Source organism: Ochotona curzoniae, unplaced genomic scaffold, assembly GCF_017591425.1.
Source record: "Ochotona curzoniae isolate NIBS_2020 unplaced genomic scaffold, NIBS_Ocur_1.0 contig_3622, whole genome shotgun sequence".
NCBI classification, from domain to species: domain Eukaryota; kingdom Metazoa; phylum Chordata; class Mammalia; order Lagomorpha; family Ochotonidae; genus Ochotona; species Ochotona curzoniae.
The window spans coordinates 7,194,633-7,211,981 of NW_024465926.1; the positions used below are offsets into that span (position 1 = coordinate 7,194,633).

At 43.4% G+C, this 17,349-nt stretch overlaps 1 protein-coding gene across 1 annotated transcript in view; it reads left to right on the forward strand.

Moving 5' to 3' along the window:
- The window catches only part of ADAMTS18 (ADAM metallopeptidase with thrombospondin type 1 motif 18), a 112,083-nt gene that overhangs the window by 45,373 nt on the left and 49,361 nt on the right, over positions 1-17,349 (forward strand). The window contains exons 4-10 of the mRNA XM_040982335.1: positions 277-559; positions 1,956-2,149; positions 2,398-2,481; positions 4,267-4,426; positions 6,770-6,875; positions 10,131-10,268; positions 12,229-12,382. Coding sequence (XP_040838269.1) covers positions 277-559; positions 1,956-2,149; positions 2,398-2,481; positions 4,267-4,426; positions 6,770-6,875; positions 10,131-10,268; positions 12,229-12,382 — 1,119 coding nt within the window. The remainder of the gene's footprint in view (positions 1-276; positions 560-1,955; positions 2,150-2,397; positions 2,482-4,266; positions 4,427-6,769; positions 6,876-10,130; positions 10,269-12,228; positions 12,383-17,349) is intronic.

The window sequence follows — 17,349 nt, forward strand, 5'->3', positions numbered from 1 at the left end:
CAATCAAGCAGAGAAGGGCACCACCACTGAAGGGCCAAAACACAGGGGGCCAGTACGTGCTCCCCCAGTTACTGTCTCAGCCTCCGTCTGGCCCTCTGTAAAATGGGGGTGAGACTGCCAGTGGCGTGGAATGGCACAGGTACAAGCTAGCAGTACGTGCGGAGCCCTTGGTACTGTGCCCACACAGGAAGTAGTCACTCCCCAGGGCTGTGAATGAGGCCAGAAGAAGCAAGTCCATGTAAGCAGGAAGGCTGTTTCTGTGTTTGGCTTTTTCAGTCGGGTTTAATAAGGACGCAAAGAAACGAATTCCTCATCTCGCCGTTACCTCAGCTGCTGGCTCAGGAACACAACTACAGCTCCCCCGCGGGCCACCAGCCGCACGTACTGTACAAGCGGGCGGCCGAGGAGAAGGTGCAGCGATACCGTGCCCACCCTGGCTCCAGCTGGAATCAGCCTGGCCACGCCCCAGGCCACGTTCCCCTCGCCCCCCAGAGTGCAGAAGCCCGGCACTACCCTCGAAGGTTGCAAAAGCAGCATTTTTGTGGACGACGCAAGAAATGTATGTAAGGAAACTTTCTCTTGTTCTGTTGCCAAAGGGCCTTCGCCGGCTTTCTGGGGTGTGGGAGGGTGCTGACTTGGCAGGTTGGAATGGGGTCCCCTCCGTACCCACTGCAGAGCCGTGCAGAAGGGTCAGAGGCAGCCCACCAGGTAGATATGAGATGAGCTGAGAAAGATCCACGTCCAGTTTCTCTCTGGCTCCTTTGGCATCTGCTACTGTTTAACCGCAGCATCCAGTCTTGTTTTCTCTGCCCTGAGGATGAGTGTGCCCACTTGTGTCATGAAAGGAGCATGGGGTGAGTGCTCAGGTGTGTGGAGGGGAAGGAGTGATCTTCATGGTGGGGGTGTGTGGCTTGTAAGCTAGGGACAACTTTGTGCATTTTACGAATCAGTAATGTCCCATGAACATACAACTAATGCCCCAAGCATAATTTGAAGTTTCTTAATAGCCACACGGAAATATGGCTTTTAATACCTTGATTTTAATAGCTTGCTATTTAGCTCATTCTGTACACAATAGAATCAATACAGAGGATGAGGTTTGATCAGAATGACTAACTTGCATCTAGATTCTATACAGCCTGAGTTCAAAGAAGTAAATTTAGGTGCTCCCATTGTCCCAAGCTTACTCATAAGTTTTTTTTTCCTGGACTAAATACTGCTTTTTACATTTCAACAAAATGAGAAATTCAGTTCAGTTCTCCTGTTGAGTATACCTTCTAACGTCATCCATAGCTATCCTGATTCTGTAAGAACGGAGTCAGTGTCAGCTGGGGAAGTCCTTATTACTCTCTGGGAGTGCTCTGTACAACTGTGTAAGTGTGCTGACTATATGTATATATGTGTGTGTGTGTGTGTATGGAATGGGCAGTGTCTTACATTTTATGTAGAAAATAATATATTAAAAACCTTCCCTAAAATTGTTTTTTGTGATCTACTCCATAAAGTAGGCTGTTACCTTGTTTTCAAGAGTTTATTTATTTGACTTGGAAAGTCAGATATGAGAGAGGGAGAGACACAGATCTTCCATCTGCTAGTTCACTTCCTCAAATGGCTGCAATGGCTAGGGGCGAGCCAGTGTGGATCAGGAGGGGTACAGATGCCCAAGGACTTGGGCCCTCAACCCCAGGCTATTTTCTTTGACTCTTTAGAGAATTGTTTAGTTACTGAATCAGTACATGCATGCACTCAGGCAGCCACAGAGCTATTGAATAAATTTCTCTGGACTGTGTACTAGGTGCCATGTACAAGGGAGGGACACAGATCCTCACTTAGGGACGGAGTAGTGAACTGTCGGTTGTACAGCCTCTCCCTTGCCCTTGTTCAGGTTTCTGTGTCTTACCGAGGCATCCTCTGCTAATTCCCTTTCCTTCCAAATGCTCTTGTGTTCTTTGTAGATGCTCCCAAGCCTCCTGCAGAGGACAGCTATGTAAGGTTTGATGAATACGGGAGCTCAGGGCGACCGAGAAGATCAGCTGCAAAGTCACAGAAGGGTCTCAATGTGGAAACGCTAGTGGTAGCAGACAAGAAGATGGTAGAGAAGCACGGCAAAGGAAACGTCACCACGTACATTCTTACGGTCATGAACATGGTACGGGAGGTTGCCGTGAACCCTCTTGGTTCTCCAGGGATGCTAAAAACCATAGAATCCCTTTGGGTTGATGGAATAGCAGATGCTTCATTTGGGGGGGGGATGGAGGGGATGGATTGAATTTTGAAGAAACACCCTTCATTTGTGCCTGTAATGAGCAAGATTGAAACCTACTTATTTGCAAATTCTCCACATTTGATTGCTGTCTCCCATGCAGCTTTAAAAATCGCGTTTCATGTCTTCAACAGGTTTCCAGCCTATTTAAAGATGGAACCATTGGAAGTGACATAAACATTGTGGTGGTCAGCCTCATTCTTCTGGAGCAAGAACCTGTAAGTGGCAAACTTCATCTGTTTCTTCATTCATGCATGTGGCCGTTTTTGATACATATTTAGCACACATTGTGTACCGATACATGGTTTAGTCATTATAAATTCAACTTCAAAGTAATGCTGTCTGTATCCTCAAGGAAAAAATAGGTTGACCATCTCTAATCCAACAATCCAGAAATCAAGATTTTCTTAGGCACCAACACAGTACCACAAATGAAAAATTCCACAGCTGGATCCCATAAAGTGAACAAAATGCGTGCATGATAAACATGCTGTGTAAAATTACCTTCAGTAAGTTACACAGGATTCATGGAACATTCATGGAACATGAATCAATGTGGTATTTACACTAAGGTCCCTTCTGCAAGACAATCTTATTAGGTATATGTAAATATTCCAAAGATCAAGTGAATCCAAAATCCTCACAATTACTGGACCTAAGCATTGCAAATGAGGAATATGCAACCTGAACCTGAGCAAATTAATAGAATTGTATAACCAAATAGTTAAACTGAAACACCACAGAACAATTGTTTATATGTAAACATGTTTATATATGTAGCATAGGTATGTGCGGATATATCAATAGCAACACAAAATATTAAACATTTACAAATAAAAGTTCACAATGCAGGCTAATTTGGTCATAGATCTAAGAATTAATTGGAGTTAGCAAGTTTGGTATGCTGAGTAATTGCAAATAGATCTAGAAGGATATTTTGAAAACAGACTAAACATGAGTCATCAGAAAACGCTAGTCCTGAATCTACTGTGTCTCTGGAGTCACCTTAGGAACTGCAGGGAAATGATGAGCGATACTTAACTGCTTGTGAATCAGTCACAGCGAGGTGCAAGACACAGAGGTGGGGCCAACTGTGAAACCAGAGCGTGACACTTGTTGCTTTATAGTGTTTTGATCCTTAAACTGTGTTTTTTCTCAGGAAAGCATTGCCCATCAAAAAAGACTAGTTTTTAGGTATCCCAAGAAGCTTCCTCCTTATCTGTGACCTCAATATAAAGAATTTCAAAGTCAGGAGTTCAAAGCAAGACAAAAGTGCATCTCCTTGCCCAGGTGTACGGAGCTACAGAGATTAACAATTTATCAAATTACTCTGGGAGTTTTAGAAAGATAGAAAGGGTATGTGTTGGTTGGGAATCAGTTCTGTCTCGAGCTCATTCACTCCTGTGTGTCATCCAGCATAGCGAGGCCAGTGGTACCCCAACTCATTGATGCAGATCTTTAAGAACCCTTAACTTGATCCAAGTTAATTGTGTTTTGACTAAGCATGCGTTTTGAGAAGTGGTTATCTTAATGGTGTGTCCTTCCTTACCCTTTAGAGTCCCGTAACTGTTGGTTCATCCATTCTGTAAAGTTTTTCATTATATTGATGGTGACCTTGAAGTTCTTAATTATTTGCTAGAATTTGTAACACAGAGGGAAAGAGGCTGTGGTTACTGTCTGCATCCTGCTCTATTGAAGATTGACCATTAGCCTTAACTACCATTATTTTATTTCCATGTCCTAACCAGTTTAAATGGGTGGTACTAGGTGAAATAAGCCAAAAAAAAAAAAAAATCCCATCTGATGTCTGATTTTTTTTCTTGTTATATCATCAGTCATAAACTACACTCTGGCAACTCTGTAGTTGTTTTCAATAGTTTCCTAATTGTCTCAAGTGTTCGCCAACCTTTTCCCCTAGAAATGTGATGTTTGTGCAGTAGCATGGCTCAGCGTTCTCCTCTCTGTCACCGCTTCACACACTGACTCGTGTGGGTCTCCCACAGGGAGGATTGACAATCAACCACCATGCGGACCAATCTCTGAATAGTTTCTGTCAGTGGCAGTCTGCCCTCATTGGGAAGAATGGCAAGAGGCATGATCATGCCATCCTACTCACAGGGTTGGATATCTGCTCCTGGAAGAATGAGCCATGTGACACTTTAGGTATGGTATGGACGAACCTGTCAGGTAAACCTGCTGGATGAAAACCCGGCAGGGAAACTTTTTATTGGGTGCCTGGCATCCAAATGGTCTTTATGACCCTCTTCAGATTGTAGAGGGCCATTGCTATCTTATGAATATTGTTGAACTGTACTGAGTGTAGACTGGGGAACTCTTTGATCTTTTAGTTCATTCTTCATGGATGATTGTGAAGTGTGAGCTATTCCATTGTTGCATTAGCTGAGTGGTAGTTTTTCCCATTGCCATCATGACCATGGGACTAGACAACTGGAGCAGAACTGGCTGGTCTCTAAGGTGCTGAACCACGCCACCCGGCAGCAGCCATTCTGGTACATCGTTGCTTGACTGTGAAGGACTCAATTCTTGTGCATTTCTACAAAGCAGCGAGGTGCCAGCTATATTGGCTACATCTGTCCTGTGTTTCCTGATGTATTTCATGCATGTGGTAGGTAGGTGACAGTTTTGCTGATGAGTTGGTAATTGTCTAGGCCAGACGTCAGCAAAATCGCTTCTAAAGGGCCAGAGAGTAATTACGTTTGGCTTGACAGGCTGTAGATCCCTGGTGGAGCAACTCCATTCAGCTGTCTCAGTGCAGTGACAGCCATAGATAACACATAGGCGTGCCAGCATGTCGTGTGCTAACAAAGCTTCATTCCACAGAAGCGGAAAGTGCACGCCACAGTTGGCTGATGGTCAAGATCATTGGTAAAACGGAAAGGCGAGCGGAGAAAAGTTGAGGTGATAGACGTTCCTTTTCTTTCTAGAATGAAAGCTTACACAGATATTATCTGTTGTGCTTTTGAAATCCTCTAGGATGTCTTGATTATGTCTGGTAAAAGAAGTTGATGTTGTTAAGATCCCTTTAGTCAGTCTCCAGAAAGCACAACATTTTTTTCCAATGATTATGTTATTTGAATAAATACATTTATTTATTTGGAGGAAGGGAGAAACAGAGAGGGCTTCCATCTGCTGGTTCTCTCCCCATATGACCACAATGTGCCAGTGACTTCTGATGACACAGGGCCTTGCTGATGTTTTGGAAAGATTTTGTGAGGAGGAGGCAGGTTTTTTTTTTTTTTTTTTTTCAGAAACCAGTTGATAAGAGGAGGCTTGAAACAATAAACATGTCATTGGAAACCCCACCAACTACCCTGTAGCTCACTGACTTTTAAAGTCATTTATTTATTTGAAAGGCATGGTTACAGGGAGTGAGAGACATACCTTGCCTTGCTGGTTCACTCCCAAAATGGTTGCATCAGCCATGGCTGAGCCTAGCTAAAACTAGGAGCCTAGAAATTCACCCAGGTCTCTTCTGTGGGTGACAGGGGCTCAGGCACTGGGGTCATCTTCTGTCTCCCCCAGTGCATTAGCAGGGAGTTGGATTAGCAGTGGAGCAGGTGGTGCCTGAGCTGGGCCTCATGGAATGCTGGTCTTGTAGGCGGTGGTTCAGCTGGCTGTGCCACAACACTGGCCCTTGTCACTTGCTTTCAGCACTGTGTCCTAATGTAAGGAGTGTGGGCTTTGACATCAGATATTCAGTTCTTGATCACTGAGTCTGGAATCTGAGTGTGAGATCTTGAACCAGTTCATTCATCTTTATGAGCCTCAGCTTTCCTCTTCTTTCACCATAGATATTGACAGGGCACAATCCAGTCCCAACCTTTTATTTAATGATGAGTGAGTAGAGGTCCTTGTTCTGATTGTTTGGACCCAGAAGTTGAAAGAAAGATTTCCACTTATTCTGTGTGGCTCAAGGTCGAATGAAGGGCTTGCTGAAATGATTTCTTAAGTGCTTCTGGAAGGAGATTGCTTTGGGCAGTGGACAGAATTGAACAGATGTAATCACAATACAGTGAACAGGGGAGGGCTAACTTTGATGTGTGTGCATCTTGGAGAAATTTCTATAGTTTGTGCTCTTTTGGAGTATAGACTCTGTTGGGTTGCAGTTCCATGGTTAAGCACGTTACATCAGATTCACTGTCATTGCATGGGCTGCTCTATCCCAAGTAGTGAACTTGGACAAAACACGCAAGTTTTCTGTCACCTGTTACTCTATGTGGAAAATGGATATTACTTCTCATTATTGACCTCACCGGGTTTCCAGGAGGGCCGATGGATTGCAGTATCTAAAACAGAATTATGTGCAGTGAGGCACATTCCTCAGAGCAGGGAACTATGAGATTGCCAGTGGTATTGGCCTGCCAAGCACCTACAGGTATTAATCCCCTAAACTCCAACTGCATGAGCATTTCAGGGAAATAAGAAATGATCACGTGCCTGTGTGTGCCCCCTTGGGATTAACATCTGGACTTGATCTCTCACTAGGGTTTGCCCCCATCAGCGGAATGTGCAGTAAGTACCGAAGTTGTACCATCAATGAGGACACGGGACTTGGCCTGGCCTTCACCATTGCTCACGAGTCGGGGCACAAGTGAGTGGCTTGTTGATTCACCCCTGTGCATGAAGATCCACCGGTGATGCATTGCATGCTCTTAGTAACTATTGCTGCACTAAGTAGGAAAAAAAGTAGGATGCATATTGTGCAAAACGGAGAAAGATGCCTGATTACAGGAAGGACTCAATAAAGGCCCATTAATGTTGTTGTCACTCACTTTAAACAATAACATTTAATAGTCACTGGAATCACATTTTGTGTACTAATAAATTGTAAGTTACTTAACTGATCATCTCATTTTTATACATTTTTTTCTTTCATGTTTTGTTGCAGTGAAGGCATTGATAGCTACTTTTCTTAATCCTAGAGGAATAACCACAGAGGCACAACTTGCGAGAGTGCAGTGGCCTGCCAGGATTTAGAATAACTTTGGATGCATGCACCGAACGTTTCTTAGTTGGTGACACTGCAAGTACTAAACATGCTTTTAGTCTGTGCTAGTCAGTCTCCATTTTGTGGGAGTAAAATTTAAAAAGAAACCTGAGGGTGATGAGACAAATTGATTTGATGTGGCATGTAATCTGCTCTGAAGAGTTCTCAAGCACTATAAGTGACAGTAAATGCGCTTAAACATGCTGCTTTGCTAAACAGCCATTACAAAGAGCGGATATGCCAGTGTAAGGATCAGCGCATGTGTAACACAAAGGTGCAACTTGGACACATTATTGGAGCTTCCAACTTATGTCTCATCTCTTTGGAACTGAATTTCTTATCTTTAGGAAACTTGAATCTTGACCATTGCTGTTGTGTAGCATTTTCTTTGTCTCTTTGTCTCTCTCTCTTTCTCTCATTCTCTCTCTCTCTCTCTCACACACACACACCAACACATGTAACTGCTTCCGTAGTGGAGTGTAAAAGAGCCCATTTTGTCATTTTGTGTTGTGAATACAGGCACAAGAGTGCCTATTAGGCACAAGACTCCTTTGTATACGCCAGGAAATTGATAGGTTTGCATGTCAAACATGGGTCTGAGTGTGTTTCAGCAGCAGGGAGTTCAGATGAGTGGGGCTCACTTTACAAAACACTGGCTGGGAACACTGTAATCCTTCTTATTCACTAATGTGATCCTGGATCAAACTCTTTTCTGTTTGAGATAGGAAAGAATGAAAGTATATTCTTCAAGTAGGGCCGGGGGCAGTGAGAAAGCCGTAAGGAGGAAGACACGTATAAAATGAAGCAGATACTCGAGGTCTAGATAAGTTTGGCAACAGACTTCCTGAGACGGCGATATGACTTTTGGCACCTGCTAAAGAAAGTGTGTGCTATCTTCCACAATGCTGTTAAATAAGAACAAACTAGAAAGGTAACATATTTGCGTTCCCCTAATTCATTTCAAACTTGGTGCCCTCATGCTCCTAAAATGCCAGCGAATTGTCTTACCTAAAGATATTTTTTAGGATAATAAACACCTAATCGTGAATGGTCTCAACCTGCAAAAAACCCAGAGCACTTTCTGACAGCCTCAGAGCATATTGCCAGTCAGCTGTTTCTCACCGGGCAAATGAGCAAGCAGGGTGGAAGATGATTAGGGTATGGCATCCATCCCAATAAAATCCTGTCTGTAGAGGCTGAATTTAGTTACTGATTGTAATGCCAGTCTCGTATATCAGTGCACCTGTTTGAAACCTGTCTCTCCACTTCCTGTCCAGCTTCCTGTGAATGTACTTGGGAAAGTAGCTGATGGTGGTAGAATTACTTGAGTCTCTGCCATCCGCATTGGAGACCAGGAGGGAGTTTCTGGTTCCTGGCTTTGGCTTAGTACAGCCCTGTATGTTTGGAGTACTTGGTGAACAAAACAGTGGCTGGAAGATCTCTCTCACTGTTTGTCCTCTCTCTGTTGCTTTGCCTTTTGAATACATACATGAATCTTTTTAAGAAATCCTGTTGGTAGTTCTAATGTTCACTTTATGGAGACTGCCTTCAATGATAGCTTATCAGAAGACCATGTTGATTTCCATGGGAATCATACCTGCCTTATAAAGATCTCTTAAAGGATACAACTTATTCTTAATTGTGATCCTTAAAGTTGCAAATAAATGATAAAATTCATGTCTGCATCCTGTCCTCTACCTCCCTAAAAAATTACAAAATACTTTTTCACAACTGCATCTTTTGTAGTTTTTTTTAAAAGTTGATAAAGTAACTTACTGCCCTATTCCTTATTACGTGAATAAAACATTGAGCAAGCCATGCAAGTATCCCATAGTATGTCTTAATGTCACATGTATTTTAGCTGTAAGGAGAATTGGGAGTAAATTAGGTATGAGGTGTACCCTTTCTAGGAAAGAGGACACCTGAAGTTCTTCAATAACTGAAGAAAATTCTGCAATGAACTGGGACAAATTCAAGCTTTCTTATATATTTGGAGCAAGTTTTTCCTATGCCACTAATATGTGGCTTCAGCATCGTCTAAGTTTTTATTGATTTGTTTATTTGAGAAGCAGGGAGACAAAAGACAGAGAGAGAGAGAGCTTCCCTCGGCTGCCTCACTCGTGAGACCCCTGTAGCTAGCACACTCAGTCTGGCTGTGTCACTTAGTGCAGCTCCAAATACTAGAGCATCAGCCGTTGCCTCCTGGAGTTTGTGTTAGCAGGAAGCTGCAATTGGGAGACAGCCTGGACCTTGAGGCCAGACACCCTGATATGAGACATCAACACCCAAGCAGTGACCTAAGTGCTAGGCCAAATGCCCATCCCTCAAGCTTTTCTTTCTCTTTCTGCAAAGGCTTTTCATAATTATAAGGGAGTTTATGATCAGTGTGTGATTTGGGCTAATAAATTGATCACCATTAGAGAAAAGTTTTTAAATTGCATTTACCTGATGAGTGTGTAGTTCTTCCCCAATATAGAATTAACTTCTCTTGCTTCCTACACATGCTGGACTTTTCCTCACTGTAAGTCCTTGATTGGTAGCAAAGAAACTTTTTCCTGTTTGAAATAAGATGGTTTGATTGTCCCATCACTCTTGGTTAGAGAGTCTGACCACACATTTCCAGCTCACGCTGGGGGTGAGAGCGCTGTTCTTTGATCAATGCATACCATACTAAAGCCCTTAACATTCTTTACAGTTTTGGAGGGGGGCATGAATTTTACAACGGTTCATAATAATTTATTTGTGTCTTTAAAACAGTTTTAAGCATTCTGTCTCTCACTGGAGATCAAAGACTCTGTCCCTCTGGTTATAATTTGGAAAATGGGTTCACAGAATGCTCTTTCTGTCTTTCTGCTTCAGCTTTGGCATGGTTCATGATGGAGAAGGCAACCCCTGCAGGAAGGCTGAAGGCAACATCATGTCTCCTACGCTCACGGGAAACAATGGCGTGTTTTCCTGGTCTTCGTGTAGCCGACAATATCTCAAGAAATTCCTTAGGTAATGCACGTTCACCCAAGGGGTGTCCCCTGCTTTGGCAATAGCTGCAGGGAACCATGCTCTGAAGCCAGCATAACAAATGCCCAGTGGTAATGGGTCTAAGTGTGTTTTAGCAGCAGGGAGTTCAGGTCCTCTGACTTGCTGATGGGCAGTCATACTGATCCAGTCTGATGATGCCAGTGGTGCTGAAAATAGATTGAAGGTGGGCTGTTAGGGCAAATGCTTCCTATTTGAGAACTGAGTCTTTTCGAAAGTTACATGATTTAAAGCTGGTGTGTGGTAGATGGAAGGCATGCACCCAGGTCTACTCAGACCAAAGTCGGCCCTCGTGACTTCTTCTGTGACTTCCCAGGGAGGCTAGAAGAGGTGTGTCTTTCTGTTGTGACCACTTTCATCTGGTGAGTTTGTCAATGAAGTGTTGAAATGAATAGATGACGATTTTGATGATTGCATTATTTTCTTTCGTGACCATTTTGTCTGAAATAGCATTTCTGTTTGAAAGACATCCAAGAAGGGTAACTTCTGGGGTGTGTTAATGAAAGTGTGAGTTTGTAGCATGATTTGATGCATAATAGCCAGTGAGCTTAAAGTAAAATTATATCTAGTGTTCCATAAAGCATATGTGGCTTGTTAATTGCTCTAGTTTGATAAGAGTATTTAAATCTCTCTTTGACCAAATGTTAGCGTCTTTTCTTTGCAATTGATATTTTTTGGGGATGGATACTTTTTTTAAACTTGTGTCACTGTAACATGATTTGCATATATTCCCAGAATTATGCAAGATTCAGAAGTAATTGAATTTAAATGTAAGGGTTTCTTCTCAAATAATACCCCAAAAGACAGTAAGAGAATCAGAAAATGTTTTGGGACGAGTCAAGTTTGCCTTGTGTTTTTACCATATATGAGTCAATTCTTAATCGCTTTTCAAATTCGTGATTCAGGACTCATCTGAGAATAAAATCAACAAATATGACAAATCAATACCCATTGGTTTCAACAGAGTTTCCATCTTTAGTATGCGACAGTTATGTATTTTGGATAATAATGGTGATGGTAGCAGTAGCAGCTGCTGGCATTGGTTATTGGGCTGTGTGAAGCTGGTGACATGTCCTTGCTGGTATAATAGCCCTTCTAGATACATAACAGAGAAGTTGGCATTCATTAGAGCCCGTGTATTTGACCCCAAATGATGCATGACCACCTTACTTCTTAACCTTGCAGTAATGCTACGGTTCAATCATTTAATTAAATGGAGCTGAGACTCAAAGATGCACCAGATATATAAGAGGTCTTGAAAACATTTCATGAAAACAATCGATATTTTGAGGAGCTAGGTTAAAAGAGTATAGGTCAGAATACGTTTATCTTTCAATTACGTACATGCGTGGAAGTGGCCTCACACCTCAAGAGGTGTGCCTCATGTCCCAGGATGGCCCTTTTCCAAGTTTTTGCATCCGTCTTATTTGTGCTTATAAAGCTTATTGAAGGTAAATCGCATCATCTGCCACTATGCCCCCAACCTCTGTAAAAGCTGCAGTGTGATTTAAAACCCCCTGAGGGCAGGCGCTGTGTGCATCAGCTTGGTTTTTGTACCATCACTGTTTAGCCTGACGGGCCACAGAATGAGCGCTCAGGTCCGATGTGTTGCATGTTGTTGGACAAGTCTGCCGAGGGGAATTTCCAAGCGTGTTTGCATTTCCCCTCTCTTATCAGATCTCGTGCCAAAGAAATCGGCCAGAACTTAAGAGCTCCCTGTGTAAGTCTCCTAGGCCGTGTGCGTTAGGCCCTCCTGAACAAGACTCGTGCCTGTTCTGAAATCAACATCCGTTCTAACTTGAAACACATGCCTAATTCTTTAACCATATTGCCTGTTTCCATGAATGAATTCAAAGGCAGGGGGTTATAACTGGACAGATCCCAGATCCCCACGGTAATGAACAACACTGTGCTATCCCCACAGCACACCTCAGGCTGGGTGCCTCGTGGACGAGCCCAAGCAAACGGGACAGTATAAATATCCGGACAAACTCCCGGGACAGATTTATGACGCCGACACGCAGTGCAAGTGGCAGTTTGGAGCCAAAGCCAAGTTATGCAGTCTCGGGTTTGTGAAGGTATGTGTGCTTGTGACTTCAAACTTACATTAACATTCTGCAGCGTGTCTGTGTACCTAACAGAAGTATAAACATTTGCTTTGCGAAAGCCAAGGGTTAGAGTCTGGGTTATCTCCAGAATGGCAGTTGTTTGGAAAGGTAAGTGAGTGGCAGTTTCACTGTCAGTGAGTTACACAGGCATGTCCCCTGTAGACCATGCCTGGTTTAAATACTTGGATCACTTGACTGGATCCTTGGCAGAAAATTCCTCTTCCTGAGATGAGGACTTAATCCCTCACAGTAAATCCAGAAACAGTAGCTTTTGCCTACTGGGCTTCTCTGCTTCTCTTCTCGCATTCGCGTTCCACTCTAAATGTAGCACATTGAAAATGAAAGCCAGGGCCACCCCAAAGTCAAGGCTTACCGTATAGGCCAGACGTTGGTGGCAGCTGACTGCAATATAAATAAGTAACAAAACAACAAAACATAAGCTCTATCTTGAGTATTTTTAATTCAATTTCCAGACTTTCTTTAAAAATTGTGGGAAAAAAAATGGGGCAATGCCAAAGCACAGAATGTAGAAATGAGAAAAACTCTTGCTCCACTTGGTCAAGACCTGTGTCACTAGCTGTGTTATTCTCAACATCACTAGAATCGGAATCTGTTTTCAAAGATTTCTTTTCATTCAAAGGCAGGTTTGCAGAGAGGGAGAGAGAGAACGAGCGAGCGAGAGAGAGAGAGAGAGCTGTCATCATTTGGTTCATTCTTCAAATGGCCACAGTAGCGAGAGCTGAGCCAATCTGAAGCTGTGAGCCAGGAAGTTCTGGGTCTTCCACCTAGGTGCCAGGGGCCCATGGACTCGAGCCATCCTCTGCTGCTTTGCTAGAATGGCAAGGAGACTGATTGGAAGTAGAGCAGCTGGGGCGAGAAACAGATCTCATGGAATGCCAGCACTGTAGGTGGATGGTTAGCATGCTATGCCACTGCCCTGGTCCCTAGAATCACTCTTAAATGGGGTTGTTTCAGAATCCAAAAAGAAATAAGCATGGAGGTTTCTAGCTCCTGTCTCATGTTCTAAGTGTGTTTTCCCCATAATTCCGCTTCTGTCTCTTTCCCAGTTCATCTTTCTCACTCACCACCAACACCAACGTCATGGCCATCAGTAGCAGCAGTCCTCAGCTGCAGCTCCTGCTGCCGTTACCACCAGTGAGGTCATGACCACATCCACCCGTCCCATCCTGCAGCCCTGCCCAGCCCATGCCCACCCTGTGCCTGCATCCACCCTTGCTCCTCCTCCGCCCACCTCTCCCACCCCCAGCCCCACCAGCACTCTTCCCTGCATCTCTCATCCCCACCCCCGTGCACCGCCATGTCTTCCACCAGCTGTCAGGTGAGCATCTGCTCCATGTCAGGCACTTTACCTCAATCATCCTTCACAAGAACCTTTGAGGAAAGACACCCCTAACGTTGGCGCTAGAGCTCAGCCAAGGAGTTCAACTTTCCCAAAGCCACAGGGCTTTTCAATAAGTAGTGGAATAGAAACAAGGCAAGTCCCCCACATTGATGTTGAGTTCCTTCCTGTCTGCTGGTCGCTTTGCCACTAATAGCTGCCTTCATTATCTATGTTTTATAATTTTTATGAAGTTCTTTTTATAAATCAACTCACTTTCAAAATAAAAATCCAGGCCTAAGGAGTAAGACCTAACAAATCGTAGGTTTGCTTTGGAGTTGCTTGCTTGTTTTTAATACAGCCAAATGCATAGTTATTATAAAAGCTTATATAAAAATCATCTAAACCTTTCTTCTGGTATGTTTTTCCCAGTATTTGGGCCATGTTTTGGCAAATACTGGTATACCCTGCATAGAAAGTTAAAAAAAAAAATGTACAGCTATTTGCACTTGCCTGTTAAGTGGATGCTACTGGTAGAAGTAAGTAGCCATTTGCTTTGGTGAAAACATTTCTGTCCTAACTCTGAAACTTATTTTATTCCAAAGGAATAATCAGCATACTTATTAATCAAGTATTATGCACTTTGCAGCAAATTTACAGCAGGTAATAAGCCTGATTTTTCTGGAGAAAATCAAAGCAATTTTTAAATAATATTTATTATTATTGGAAAGTTAGACTTAGAGAAGTAGAGACAGAGAGGAAGATCTTCCATCTTCTGGTTCACTTCCCAATTGGTCGCAACAGCTGCTGCTGAGCTGATCCGAAGCCACTAGGCCACTACACCAGGCCCTTTGGGCCATCTTCTACTGCTTTCCCCAACCACAAACACAGGGAGCTGGATGGGAAGTGGAGCAGCTGGGATACGAACCAGTGCCCATATGGATTCCCAGGACAAGCAAGGCAAGGACTTTAGCTACTAAGCTAAAAGACATTCTTAAGCACTCTTTTCTCCCCCCTTTTCATACTTCCTTGTTACTCATTAATAACAGGTCTGGCATTGATAAATTGCCTTATATTTTATCTAAGAATGCCTGGATCTCCATCATGGCTGAGCTATATAGCTTTTCTGGGGGTAGTATTCGTTGATAGAAATTTATTTCTTTTCTATGAACATAAGTCTCATCCCATTTCCTCCTGGATTTGTCTGAGAAGTCTGAGATCAAGAAAGTTGTAACTCCTTTTATTGCCACTTGTTTTCCTCTTGCAGCATCGAGAATCTTCTTTCTTTGCAATTGAAGATCTTGACTGTGTCTTGGTGTAGAGTTGATGACTTGAATCTGGTGACCTTTTTGTATCGGATATTTGTATTTTCATTCTTTAGCTCTGGAAAGTGTCTTGGTTACTACGTTTTTGAATGTACTTTCTGCTTACCTGATTTCTCAAGTTACTTTTGAGCATCATTTATTAGGATATTTGTTCTTTTATGCTGTCTCATAATTCTAGTAAGTTTTATTCATTCAACCTGATTTTAAAATTTTTCCTTTAACTGTATATTTTCAAGCTCCCTTTTTCTTTGTTCTGTTTGGTCTTTGCTCTCTGTGCATTCATTCACATCTGTAACTTCACGTTAACTTTTAACTTGAACAGTTGACTTAACGTTTAAAAAATTTTAATTTCCACGCCACATCTGTTGATTACATGATTATTCTGCTGTCGTCTCCTGAAGTTCATTCATTTTCCTTAAGAGATCTCTTAAATTCTTCACCTGAATGTTTGCCAATGTCAGATCCTAGGTGGTTGGTTGCTAGCATCTCATTTTGTTCATTAGATGAGATCATTGTCCATGACACTTTCGGTCATATGTCATGATGAGTGTATTGAAAGACTAAGCGTTGTCTTCCAGTTTTTGTAATCTACTTTCAGTGTGCTTTCCTTTCACAAATTGAGTGATGGGCTTATTTTCTCTGAGCCTGTGGACGTTTCTGCCACTTCAGCACTAGGTGGCACCCCAACTTGAGGCTTTCAGGAATCTACCTTAATGATGCCTGAGCAGGGTTTGTCCAAAATTAAAACTGGCGTGACATCCAGAAGGAAGTGGGAAGGTGTCGGAAAAGGGCTAATCCATCTCTCTGAGCTTTCCTCAGAGGCTGGGGAAGGCCCTAGCCCAGGCCCATTCTCACAGAACTAGTCCACAGCCCAAGCCCCCAGCCTACCCAGACCAGTAACAATCAGGGCCAGACCTGTACTGCTATGCTCAGTCTGCTACTGAGATGAACTCACAGCTCAGGGATTCTGCATCTGTTGGCAAATGATGCTACCTGGAATGTCAGATGAGGCCACAAAACTTCCTTTGACACAGGAGCAAGTCCAGAGGCACCAGTGGTTTAAGGGGATCATCAAGTTCTTCTGTGTTGGGCTTTACCAGTCCAGTGCTACATCCCAAGTTTGGGGAGTAGTCTATAAAGTTAATCCTTTGGCTGCCTGGATGCACTAAGCTGGATTGCACCCGAGTTTTTACACACACCACACCTTACCTAATTTCTGCCACCAACAGGTACACCTAGGGTCGGTGGTACTACCCACCAAAGTGAAATCCATTTTTTCACCGAGTCTCTCTCCATGCTGGACTGTTGGGAACTGGGGAGTGGAGGGGTTTAGGTAACTTTTTTTTAAATGTATGTTTTCTTCTTCTGATACTAAAAGCAGGTACTGTAGCCTCTCCCTGGTCCCTGTAGTAGCTCTTGTGAAGGTAGGTGACTTGGCGTGTGAGTAATGATGTCAGCTGGTGTCTGCGCAGGCAGATCTCACGTGGCTGCCATGAGGCTGAAGCTCCTGATGTGTCGAGTTTGAGATGCCTTTGAGAGCATGATCCTCAGAAGCTGTTGATTTGCATGTTGAGTTCATCAGATTTTACCGGAAGCTCACACCTCCTGTGGAATGCAGCCTGGGTACCAGGAAAGAAGAGAGGGACAGTGGTCAGACTCTTGTGTCAATGTTGCTTTGTTCAGAAAATCATGCTCCAGGCAGCTTGAGACTTTGGGCTCTCTGGGGCGATCTCTTTTTACCCTTAAATGATGACTTAAGTCCAGGTAACTATAGATAAGCAAAAATTGGTTGGACATGCTGGAAGACAGAGGAAGGCAGAAGGAAAGACTGTTCACACTGCCATTTCTGTTGACTTTGAAAGGGAGCTTCCTTGGAGGGCCTCAGGTCGCCACAGCATGTGGTTGGCTGTAATTGCATTTGATTTGTGCACTTGGCCACAGTAGAAATAACACGTCCACGCAGCCTGTCTTGCTTCACTCTGGTGTTGCTGTGTTCTTGTGTTACGTTTTCCTGCTCCTTTCCAGCTGCCCCTTCTCCCTCAGCCCTGTGGCTGGGCCTTGCCCGTTTCACCTGAGCCCTTGGCTTTGGTCTGCCCTTAGGTCATTTTAGGGGCTGCCACATGAAATTTGGGTATGAGCGTTGGCTTTCCCATTACCATGAGAAGGGAGGCAGTTTAGTTTTGAAAGCCTTTCAGAGTATGCTTTTGTTTCAACCACTGTCTCCCATTCCACTGGTTTGACCCCGGCTGCTGCGTATCAATCATATCCCCTCA